Raw genomic sequence first — 12,263 nt, forward strand, 5'->3', positions numbered from 1 at the left:
CACACACACACACACACACACACACACAGGTCATGCAACCAACCTCACTCAGATCCTTATGAAAGAACATATATCCACTCTTCCCTTCCATTAGATGTGAACTGTGAGGCAGTAAGAGCTCCCACAGGATTTTCAGGGAATAAAAGGAGATATAGTGTGATAATAATGACAAAAATCTGTCACATTTGATGACGAAAACACATTTTGTCTGTCTACAAACCAGCCCAGTAGTGGAGCACACGCAAATCCTTTGTTATCCTAGTTGAGTTTAGAGTAGGGTAATGTCTGAAATGTTTCAGAACTAGAGCAGATTTGACACCCACATTTTGGGTCTTTTATTTTTGGGTCAGTCGACTATCAAAATAGTCGACTGGCTGTTTGATTAATTGACTAATCGTTTAAGCTCTACTTAATCATTTTTGACATTTTTCTGTTTTCTGGCTTTGGGATAAAATAAAGAAATGTAGGTGGATTGCCAACAGCCATATAAAAATCTTTAATTTAGTGGATTTCTCTTTAATTAATTTTTTTTTTTTTTTAAATCCATACAGTGAAATTGGTGTTGCAGGTTTTCTGGGCATATAGTGCAGGCAGTTTAATCAGAGGCTCTCTCATGGCGATGCTGCTTTTGTAGCTCTCTTCTCCACTTCAGAATAAAAGCGGAGAGCTGTTTGAGATTGTGCCTCTGCCTCTCTGTCACAAAGGAGAGTGGAGGAGCCCCAGAAAGCCCACGGCTCAGCTACATCACACACAAAACAAGCAATACACACATACACACGCATGAGCCCAGTTAACGCATAGGAATACACTCACAGATGCACACAGTGTCAGAATCCTTCAGTTCTAAGTACCCACGCCCACCAGCCGCCGAAGAGCAAGTCAGACAGCCGCTGCCTTTGAACGTGAATTGAAAGCCAAACTAGACCCACAGAGGCTAACAGCTCCAACCCAGCGAAGTGCTGCGTCTCTCTCTCACCCTTTCTTCTTTCTGTTAAAGAGAAGCAGCTCTGACAAGTGTGAGAATGGCACAGGTACGTGTGAGTGTGTGTCCTTGTGTTTACACACCTTGGTAAACATTGCGTGTGTGTGTGTGTGTGTGTGACAGTAGCAACTTTTGAGCTGAGAGATGTTCATTCCTTATTCATTAACACATACTAAGTGTGTCTGGTTGACGAAAGTCGGGCTCGACAAGTCCCCGGTCTACTTTGGACCTGATTTTTGGGAGAGGGAGAGAGTACACAGCAGACACTGAAAGCAGCCAGTCGGCACTAAAAACCCAAGGCCAAAACTCACATCACAATTATGAGTGATGAATAATTCACTGAGTCAGAAACATTCAGGGAGTGTTACACAAAATGTTAGCTTTCTCCGCCCTCTCTGACTGGCTCTTTGATTCTGCATCTCTGCCTGGATCTCCTTCTTCCTGTCTCCCTGCCTGCCTTTCTGACTGTTTGAATTTGTTGCTTCCTGCCAAAATCTCTCTCCTTCTTTATTCTACAGACAGACACGTGAGTTAGATACACAAGCAGGCAATTAGTGATGTTTTAGGAGCAGACTATCTAGTAAACATTCTCTCATGTTCGGAGCACAAACCTCCTCCCATCGGCTAATCTGCTGTTGAGAGCTGGGTTGAGCTGAGGGAGATTTTTCCACCAAGATAACGCTCAGTTCACCCTTTCATGGTGGAAATCAGAGAGCTGGCACCAACTGGCACCTTAATCTGCATTTATGAAATATGAGTGTCCCTCCCTCCCTGCCCTCCCTCCTGGTTCTTTTTTTCTTCTGCTGCTGAGAAATAAAACATTAAAACACTCCATGAATAAAGAATACTTCACTTGACGACATGACAAATGCCCGCCATTTCAAGCAGCTGATGGAGAGTAAGAGGAAGGGCTTAGTCTGCGTCCATGCAATCTGCAGTACTGTGTATTATCTCTTAATTTTAAGAACCATCCATGAGAAGACCCACTGAGTTTTTTGGGGGGTTTTTACCCCCTTTCACCTTCAATTAACCAGATAGCTGAATTAAGACATTTTCCCTTTTGGCAGCTTGGCAAAAGGTCTCTAGAGGAGAAGGGGATGAAGGAGCAAATAAATTATTTGAAGCAGTGCTGTGCCACTCCCTCAGAGAAGAAGACAGAATCTGCACAACCGAGACCAAGAAACGAGGATGAGGAAGAGAGGAGCATGGGAAAGAAATAAAAGTACTGTATAGAAAATGGCACAAAAGGGGGGAAAAGGGGAAGAGCGATAATGAGAAAGATTATAAGGGAAGGCACTGCATACTGTGTGTTTGTGTGTGCTTGTGTGTGTGTGTGGGAGGGGGGGGTTTGTGTGTGTGTGTGTGTGTGTGTGTGTGTGTGTGTGAGAGAGAGAGACAGAGAAAGAGAGAGAGAGGAGATGGGAAAAAGAGATCATAGCTTGCAAAAGAAAGTCCTCCTTGGCTGAAATAGGCTTGCCGCTGCAACAGCTGTGTCTAAGAAAAAGGAATCTGAATAAATAGACTGGACAATTTTCTCAATTCTTTTGATGATTGTGGCACTCAGCTGCAAGCCCATTTGTTCCAATTGAAGATGGAAATCTTTAAAATTGCATCACAAGTACATCGCCTTAAATTGCTAAGTAGCTGGGGACAATGGCAGACTTTATTCAAACAAGAGTAAATAGTGAATTTGTTTTGAATTATTTTCAGCAACAGATTAATACACATTTGGCACTCAAGTAAGTCTTTACAGCAGCTGGACAGTGTATGTGGCATTGAGTCAAACTAGAATGCCCATGTTCATGGTCATAAAAGAACATGATACCCAGGACTCATTGATGTGTTTTTAATCGTTTTAACAATTAGGGTCTGTGGCACAGAGGAATAAACTACAATTAAACTACTACCTATATATCAGGATTTTAGTACACAGACAATACTTGTTGTTATGGTTTTAGTCTTTTCATGGTATCTGTTCACAATAAGAAAAAAATGTAATATCGGCAGTCTTATTTTTAAAAATTCTAATTCAAAATAAAATTCAACAAATATTTGAAAGAGTCAAAGTCACCTGGCCACATATGAGCACATTGTGAAAAAATAATAAATGTTCATTATTTAAAATGTCTGCTATTCCCCATTGAACAGATACAAACAACACATACAAAACGCATGGCACAGACAAAGCTTCTGTATTAATTCATAAAATAGCTCAGCAACCAAGTGCAATACCATCTTCTTGAAGTCTAAAATTTATGCAACACATTGATGCTTCAAACCAGTGTATTTCTACATCAATCTGTGTATTGTACATGTTTCACTATGAGATTACACAATCATGATTATCATAATGAACTTTCATCTTAACTGTAAGCTGACATCTGTCTGCAGGATTTCTATCCATCTCTGTCAGTTTGATAAGAAACAAACAATTAGTCCCTCCCACTTTAATGGGCAGCGTGTTTCCTAAATTAAACTGTGAGGCATATTGACTCGTTAGGGAGCGTCTGCTGGCTGACAACATGAAAGTCTTTCCATTAGGAGGAGAAAATGCACCTGAGGGTTCAGCCATATATTATTGTTGTTGATGTCAAAAGGATGTGGTGAGGTAAACTTACATAAACTCACTAACACACACACACACGCACACACACGCACATGTGCCTTCCCTTGTCACACACTTGCCATTTATGTTTCCACTTGTTTGGAGAGACTCATCAAGTCTCTGAAGATGTCATCTAATTGAGACTTATTCTGTTGTTAATAATTGAAACTCCTCAGAGAGCTTAGGGTTAAAAACACTGACTAGCCAACCAGATATATGTCATCCTTGAGGTTAATCATATTCTGAGCATGATGTCTCAAAATGCAAATACAGATCAAAATATGTCCACAAATATATGTTTTCCCACCACAGAAGGATTATTTAGACAAAATGACTGTACATAACGTGTGGTAGAATGTAATGTAAGGAATTTAAAGTATAAGTGTCTATGAAAACATGGGTATGTATTTTTGTTGTTGTTGTTGTTTTGGCCGTCATTTCAATCGTTAATAATACCACTGCAGTCACCTAGTTAATTTCTAAAAAATATATATATCAGTGGGAGTATGACACATAAGCAGCAGACATTTATATAAGTTTTGAACTGCCCCCCAGGTTAGCCAGACCTTTTTTTGTAGTTATTACCACCCACATTTCTGGTGCACTCTCTCCAAATAAAGTAGTTTAGATAATCTGACTTCAGTTTTCATCTAACCACCGGTCTTGCCCGTTCTTACTTCACTGTTGCGAAGCTACAGTATTTCTAAGAAATTATTTTGGTGAGTACATTGTTAATGCAACCAATACTGGGCATAAAATAAAATAAAATAAGACCCAAGTTGTAATAAACCTAAATTATCTTTTAACTTTGTGTATAACTCCAACAACAACAAAAATTAGTAAACTGATTTTTAGTTTAGATATAGTATATTTAAAGATAAGTATTCTAAACACATATAAACCAACATTTCCCCTGCTTTTTAGATTTCAAATGAAATCTATTTCCACTATGTCAAACAGGGCAATATAATAAACCTCCACCTTGCATAATACCTAATTCTCAGAGGCTCATGTATGTCCCGCTGCCCTCTCGTCGATTTTCCATTAAGGCTCTTTCAAGATGAGCTGAACTGCTGTCGTTAACCTCATTACTGCACTGCCTTGGCATGGTATTGCCATACAGTTGCATACAGTAAGAGCTCATTATTTAAATTAGCAAATACTAAACACAGAGATATCTGTTGTTGTCACTGCTGTTGTGTATATTATGTGCTATATAGTTACAGACAGAGACAGAATTCCTCTCAGGAGCTTTACTCTGACCCTGACACGCTTTATATCTACATTTAGCAATTTCTAAGCCAATGAAATAACCTTCATTCATATTCCTGATTTAAAATGTCAACCAAATAACAATTCTTAGAGCACAAGTGGGATCCAAATAGACTCTAGTCTATTACCAGTGGTTTTAAATCAAGTTCCCAAATAGTTAATAAAGATATCCCCAAAGGATCTACATTAGGACCCCTACTATTTACTCTGCACTTAAATAATATTTATTTTCCAACTGAGCACTACTGAATAGGTTTCATTTGCACTGGGGACACTGGGGACATGTCCCCACCACTTTTTTGAAACGGCTGATATTGTCCTCACCACTTTTTGAAAGCATTTACTAAAAGTTTTATGAAAATTAGGAGACTAGGAGAAAGGTTTACTTGCACAATATGAATGAATGAATAAAATTCTATGTAAATATAGAAGAAACAGATCTGCCTTGTCCAAAAAAAGTAACTTAGGCTAAAAAACAAGCTGCTGATTACTGCATTATATTTGATAATATTATAATATAATATTCTGAATTGTCACCGGCCACATGAATTTTGTTTCCGTTCATATAAATAAAGACATTTCCACCATAAATTGGTGCAGAAAATGTCTCTAGAATGCGGGAAATTGAGAGTTCAATGCTCAAAACCCCCCAATAGAGTAGCCTTTTTCAGCCTTTCAATATTTCTTCTAAATAGCATTGGAGAATCTTCTTATCTTGCTCTCGTGACTCCAATATTGTGCATTATCACATCTCATGGACTAAGTGTTTCATCACACCCCTAATATGAGCCCTAAAATGTCCCCACCACTTTTTAACACAAAGTGACACCCTTGTTCTGAAGGTACCATGTTCTATGCAGTTGCCTCTACCACAAACCTTTCTTGAGATTTCATTCTGCTTTTGATGACAACCAGACCTCTTTCATTAATGGTAAGCATTTAGTTAAGTCTATAAACAACAACATATGCACAAACACTCCTAACGACTCCTAATCCATGACCTTTGATCTGTTCAGAAATCCAATCAATTGAACATTGGATTATAAATACTTAGAATTTGGTAACAATGATAATTGTCGTACTAAGTAAAGGACTGCATTGGGATTGGGAAACCCCCGGGACCCCACGCAGATTTTACAGGAGCGATCAGACGTTAAGTAAGTCCTCTTAGATGACTGTGAACTAGACTGAATCTGAACACATTCACTGGCATTGCCATGGATCCACATACATGGTACGGTGGCTCATAATGACCAAACAAGACAATCATTAAGCTAAATGATCTACAAAAATCTAATCAAAATGTTATGTTTAATACAGAGGAAGAGAATGTCATTTTGCTAAGTCATTACTGACAGTTATGCATTAGAGGACAACATTGGGATTGGAATTATGCGGCTTTTGTGGGAGTGGGCGGTTTAAATGTAGTTGTGGGCAAGAGCAGCCGTCTGGAACACACATATTGCGGGAGCGGTTGGTAATGGTAATGGCAGGAGTGGGATTAAGAAAACATGCAGTCAAAGTGAATGACCATGACACCAGATCACAGAATAGGTTAGCTGGAAGGTTCCTAGTGAACTGGGGATGACTTGTTCTGGAACTGCTGGAATGAACTCTGACATAAATTAAGGTTAGAGACAAACTTTAAAGTTCCCTTTACTTTCCTTATTTTTAATAATATTTGTTATTGTTTTGTTTAGTGTGTGTGTGTGTGTGTGAGAGATGAGTGCTTTGTGTGACGGATTTATCTTGTTGTGAACTTATACAGTATGTAATTTGTTCATCTCAATGAGACTTCATGAATAAATAAAGCTTAGCTTTACTAATGTGGACATCAAGCCATCATATTGAACCCAACTACTGCCAAGCATCTTCTGTCGCAGTCATGATCAAACTCATAAATAACATAATTATCGTCATGTTGCATGCGATTAATGTCATTATCGTCATTACTCCCCTCATTATCATCAAAATCATCAAAAACTAACGGAAGGAGAATGTGTGCATCCTTCATTTACACACACATACACAGGTGTGTGGACACACACACACACACACACACACACACATACACACATTCTGAAGGTTTTAAGTGCATTTTCTCTGTGTACCAAAGTCAGCCCGTCCACATCTGAGACATTATATATTCAATTTCCATAGAGATGAGCTCAGAGTTACTTTGAGTTCCTCATCCTATTTGAAGCTAATAAATGCAGATTGAAAAGATGTTGATTCCGTCTAAACAAACGCCCCCAACACCTGCACATCAAGTGGGGAGTCTGTCCTCTCCTGCACTAAAATAGAAAACATAATTTAAATATTCACATCCCGCAATGGACTGAATGAATAAGCACATTAATAACCCGTCCCATTTATTTCCCTCTCTCTCCTTCCTGTGAAGGTTTAAGAGCGTGGACAAGTGCAAGTAGTATGCGTTAAATGGCATAATTTGTTATCTGGGGGTGTTGATAAATTAGTGTGCTCTGTTGCAGTGATGTTTCCTATTAGTCATCAAGGCCTCTCTTTCTCTGTTTGCCGCTTTTCCAGAGTGGAGGAGTAAGTCTAAGCAGGGGATGGAAAATGGTCAGTGCCTCAGAGATTGGAGCAAAGCACCGCTCATGCACTTTATGCTAAAAATGTATGCACTTAAAGTACTGCAAAAAGTGTACATTTTGTTGTGCTTTGGTACCCTGCAGTATGTGTTTCTGGATCTGAAGTCCTCCTACAAATGATTACAAGTACTTTGAATCAGCAAACACATTAAGTAAGAAACTTATTCTAATTAATTCAAATTCCACCCAGATTCTGTTTTTTCATCAACATGAGCAAATGTTTATTTTGGGCATATATTTAAAACAAATGCTCATTAGTGTATGGGCGGCACGGTGATGCAGTAGTTAGCACTGTCGTCTCACAGCAAGAAGGTTGTGGGTTCAAACCCCAGTTGTGTGGAGCTTGCATGTTTTCCCTGTGTCTGCGTGGGTTCTCTCCAGCTTCCTCCCACTGTCCAAAGATATGCGGTCTAGGTTAATTGGTGACCCTAAATTGTCCTTATCTGTGAGTGTGAGCGTGAGTGGTTGTTTGTCTATGTGTGGCCCTGCGATGGACTGGCAACCTGTCCAGGGTGTACCCTGCCTTTTGCCGGGACCCTGTACGCAGGATAAGCAGTTGACAATGGATGGCTCATCAGTGTATTTCATGTTTTTTATATACAATACTCTCCTGGTAACTAAAGCATGATTAATGTTTTTATGGTTGTATTTGGGCAACTTAAAGGTGAAATAAAAGCCGATGGCTAATAAAAGCCACCTGTAAACTACTTCAGTAACTCAAATGGCAAGCTTACCAATAAAAGGAAAGCTAGACGTCTTTTAATGTGAAAAATCCGCTGAAATGGTGGACTGTCAGTGGACGGAGCTTAACACAGATTGAGGAAAAACTTCGAAAGCAAGAAGACTGGAAAAATCAGTGAATGAAAACAGTATTTGTGTTAAAGAAGAGAAACTCAGATCAACAGAGTAAGTATGAAATAACTGTTTAACTGAAATAAATGTGCAGCGAGGAACATGGAAGTATTGAGTTTGCATTACCGGGAAATTCTCTGACTTGTGTGCAATTAAACAGTAACACAGCAGGATATGAAAAAAAATGCAGTGAATATGTTTCCTCCAAAATGTATTTGGCAACACAAATTAGAAAATATTTAGTGTGAGACAGGGTTGCTCAAGTTGTGTATTTTATCTGCATTGTCCCTAGATGGATGAGGTAGATTTGTGGTGTGATTCCATTAAGGAAGTCTCAAGGGGTTTGCACCTCAGCAAAAGAAGCACTCACTTAATGTATTCAATGTTTTTTGGCAGCATCATTGGCTGTAACAGGATATCCCACTATCTTTAGTCACTTCAACAACTTAAAATAATAATATTGGACTGTAGCCATGTCTTTCTTGGCCAAGCGTCTTTCTTCCATAGCAGCAGCTATTTCTGCATAAAAAGCACTTAACCCGCATTTTACAAATTAAATGAGGCATCGACACAGCAGCGTAGACAGAACCGGCCCATTTCATGATGATCATAGTCTGCATTTCAGGGTAAACTGTTGTGTCAGCTGTGACCTTCATGTCAAGACAGCTTGACCTTTCTGCACAGTGGTGGAGCACTCATATTAAAAAATAATATGGAAGTGGACAGCCAAGGAGAAAAGAATACCGGGGTACTTGCTGGTGAAAAAACAAGAGAGACAGAAGAGGAGCTAATTGTGTCAGGAAGAGACAAAATGGGGCAAAGTCAAAGACTATTTCTCTCATGTTATTTGTCTACATGGAGAGAGCAGAAACCCCATCTCTGCATTTTCAAAGTTAATTAAACAAACTACAATATAATAAACTACATAAAAAAGGTTCATAGAATGGAAAACATCTCACCTGTGTATTATGCGCTTGGTGCGCAAATATCCCAGGGCCAGGGACAATTCACAGATGTAGAGTTTGACAGTGCTCTCTGAGAAGTGGACGTTCTGCTGCAGGTGATAGCGCAGGTCTCCCCCCAAGAGCAAGTCCACCACCATAAACATGTCCTCCTCATCCTGGAAGGAATACCTGCCGGGAAAAGAGGTCAGGAGTGAGGAGCAACAAGGCCAGAGGGATGCCAAGTGGAGGCAAGGGCATGAGGGGGAGGTGAAGGAGATCTGGAAAAGAAAGGATGAAATGGAAATGGGTAGATGCATATAAGGGAGGTAGAAGTAAGAGAGAGACATGCATTCAAATTGGAGGTGGAGAAGAAATGGGGGTGAAAATAACAGTGGTGACGGGAAGAATGAGAAAGGAGGAAAGACATAGTCAGCAGAGAGGGAGGTTTAAAGGGAAAGCAAACATGGAGATGTTGGCGTTGCAGGAGTAGAGTAGAGAAATAAGGGGAACTTGATGGTGAGAGGAGGAGGGGACGAAGCAAAAAGTGACAAGACAGCAATATTGAAGAGGCAACATTTTTACCCGTCAGCAATAAAAGAGAACGACAAGTGCAAATTGAACTCATGTCAGCCTTGTGCTTCTCAGGCAAATCAACCTCTTTAAGACAGTGTGAAAGACCCCAGTACAAAAGGTCTGACAAGAACAAACAGTTGAACAAAATTACCCATCATTGTTTCAACCTCATGATCTCTGAAAACACAACCTCAGGAGCCTCCCGGGGTCTCTCGAGGGTAGAGGCTGCTCTACTCTGTATGACTTATAACAAGAAGAATAAAAACCACTCATAGCACTCTTTTACATTGCAGGGAGAGCACCTACATATTAGCTGAGTCATGCCTGAGGCAATGCTCATTATCCTGTCTTCAAGGCTAACAAGCCAAGAAAATCCTTTATTGTTTTGTATACAAGTGGCTATGATAGTTAGTAGACAGGTGAGAAAGGTAACACAGTGTTCCTGTTTTAACATGTTTTTGACAGCTTGACATGCAATTTGACAGGTTTACTTTGTAATACAATCTTTTTGTGCTTCTTTGTCTTCTTTTCTTTTTAAATCCACCACCAAATATTTTTATATTTAGTGTTTAAGCCAGCAGGGACTTTTTCATTTAAGAACTTCAAAGTAAGTTTTTTGGGATCACATTTATTAGCCAGTAATATGCCTGACATTCCTATTAATAATTATTATTTTCATCAATGGAAATTATGAAGGACAGAAGAACCAAAACTGAGTGGCGCAAAAATATTCCATGTTGCTTACCAAAGAGTCTTATACAGCAAAATAAATGACAGCACATCATCTGGATAGTAAAAAATACATTCTGGACACAATCATCATCATCATTTTCACATCACAGGACATGATGTGCACTTGTATACCTTCTATCCCATCAACAACATTGACGGTATGAAAACCTTTAATTATAGCTCAATTATTGAGCAAAATTCTGCAAGTCTGCTCAGACTGGTGAGTGCGTTGCCATCACACCCATTAAATATTCTTTATCTCAGTCTGTGATCTAAAGATTTGGCAGGGAAAACTGCTCAGAGGTCTCCGACAGGGAAAGTGTCACAAAATATCACTTCCTTTATTCATGAATGAAATAATGTCCGTTTTAGTTATTTTTCATGGTGTTTTCAACGTTGTCTTAGTGAATACTGTACGTAGTATTTGCTTGCATCTGCCGTTGTCATTGCTTCTATTAGTGTGTGAGGGATGTTCTGGGTGGTAGTGCTACTTGTGGTCATCCATCTATTCATCCATCCATCAAGCAGTGTCATGCACAGCATGCCTATATCAGCACTCGGCCCGCTGCATCGCTATTTGAGAAGCTGTTGCACAAATCACCATTGATTTTACGCGCCGAGCGTCCCACCGGGGCCACTCTTTTTTTTCCTCCCTCTAAACGATGAGCTAATTAGTTTCTCTCCCACAAGAAACTCATTCATGCAAAAATAATATTTATAAAAAATTGCAGCAGCCAACACTTCCTGGCTCGCCTAAAGCGTTGCTCTGTGTGCAACACAATGTTCTACATCTGCAAGTTAGTAGTTCTAAAATTGGAGAACTACACTGCCATTCTCAAGTCTTTCAGCATGTTCCTGAGATGAAATAAATATGCTACAATTTTACACATGTTTCAGTGTAGACTAGTCCAAATGGGGTTTCTACTGACAGATACTTTTCTGTATGGGCCATAATATTGGCTCAAACTCAAACATGCTCAATGACCGAGGGTAGTTTTTTGCCACGTTGGTGAACTCCCTTCCTCAGGGCCCTTCTCCAATAAGCTGGAGGTGGTGCTTTTCTGCACTGGATGGATGGGGATTGATTGAGCTGACTCAAAACCGTCTCCTAAGGCTCAGATAATGCTGAGACCACTTAACATCTGATTGCCAATGGCCTTAGAGTGTGGAAAGACTATCTGTTAGATTCCTGTCCTGAAAATGCACACACATTTGCCAAAGTCACAAAGCGGTGCACACACGAAGATATGCACACGCGCACTCCACTGTCCTTCTTCCTCCTCATGTTTCAGTTCAAACACGCATGCATCAATAAATATTAACACGCATTATTATAAAACAACTTAAAGTGTAAAAAAATAAACACGGCATCTCAAATTTCAATGAGTCACTCTATCCTAAACACACAGATGCACAATCTCAAACACACACACACACACACACACACACACAGAGTTCCAACTAATGAATCTCAGTTTTGGGGGGGGGCGTGAGAAGAGGCCAGCCCTTCCCTCTTAAACTGTATAATACAGTGCAGCTGGATGGGACCAGCTGCAATGCTATCAATCACTCAGACAAGCAGCAATGACTTAGCCACGCTAGCGTACACCGAGGTTCTCCAAAGTTTTTGGTAAAGTTTATATGAGTGTGTGTGTGCAATAAGGATGGGATAGCGAAATGGGATGATGATA

At 39.8% G+C, this 12,263-nt stretch overlaps 1 protein-coding gene across 1 annotated transcript in view; it reads right to left on the bottom strand.

Moving 5' to 3' along the window:
- The window catches only part of stk32a (serine/threonine kinase 32A), a 70,025-nt gene that overhangs the window by 35,807 nt on the left and 21,955 nt on the right, over positions 1-12,263 (bottom strand). The window contains exon 5 of the mRNA XM_038709493.1: positions 9,283-9,456. Within this exon, the coding sequence (XP_038565421.1) occupies positions 9,283-9,456 (174 nt within the window). The remainder of the gene's footprint in view (positions 1-9,282; positions 9,457-12,263) is intronic.

This window comes from Micropterus salmoides, unplaced genomic scaffold (assembly GCF_014851395.1).
Source record: "Micropterus salmoides isolate LMB-PRFRI ecotype aquatic unplaced genomic scaffold, ASM1485139v1 Ms_hic_scaffold_9, whole genome shotgun sequence".
Classification (NCBI taxonomy): domain Eukaryota; kingdom Metazoa; phylum Chordata; class Actinopteri; order Centrarchiformes; family Centrarchidae; genus Micropterus; species Micropterus salmoides.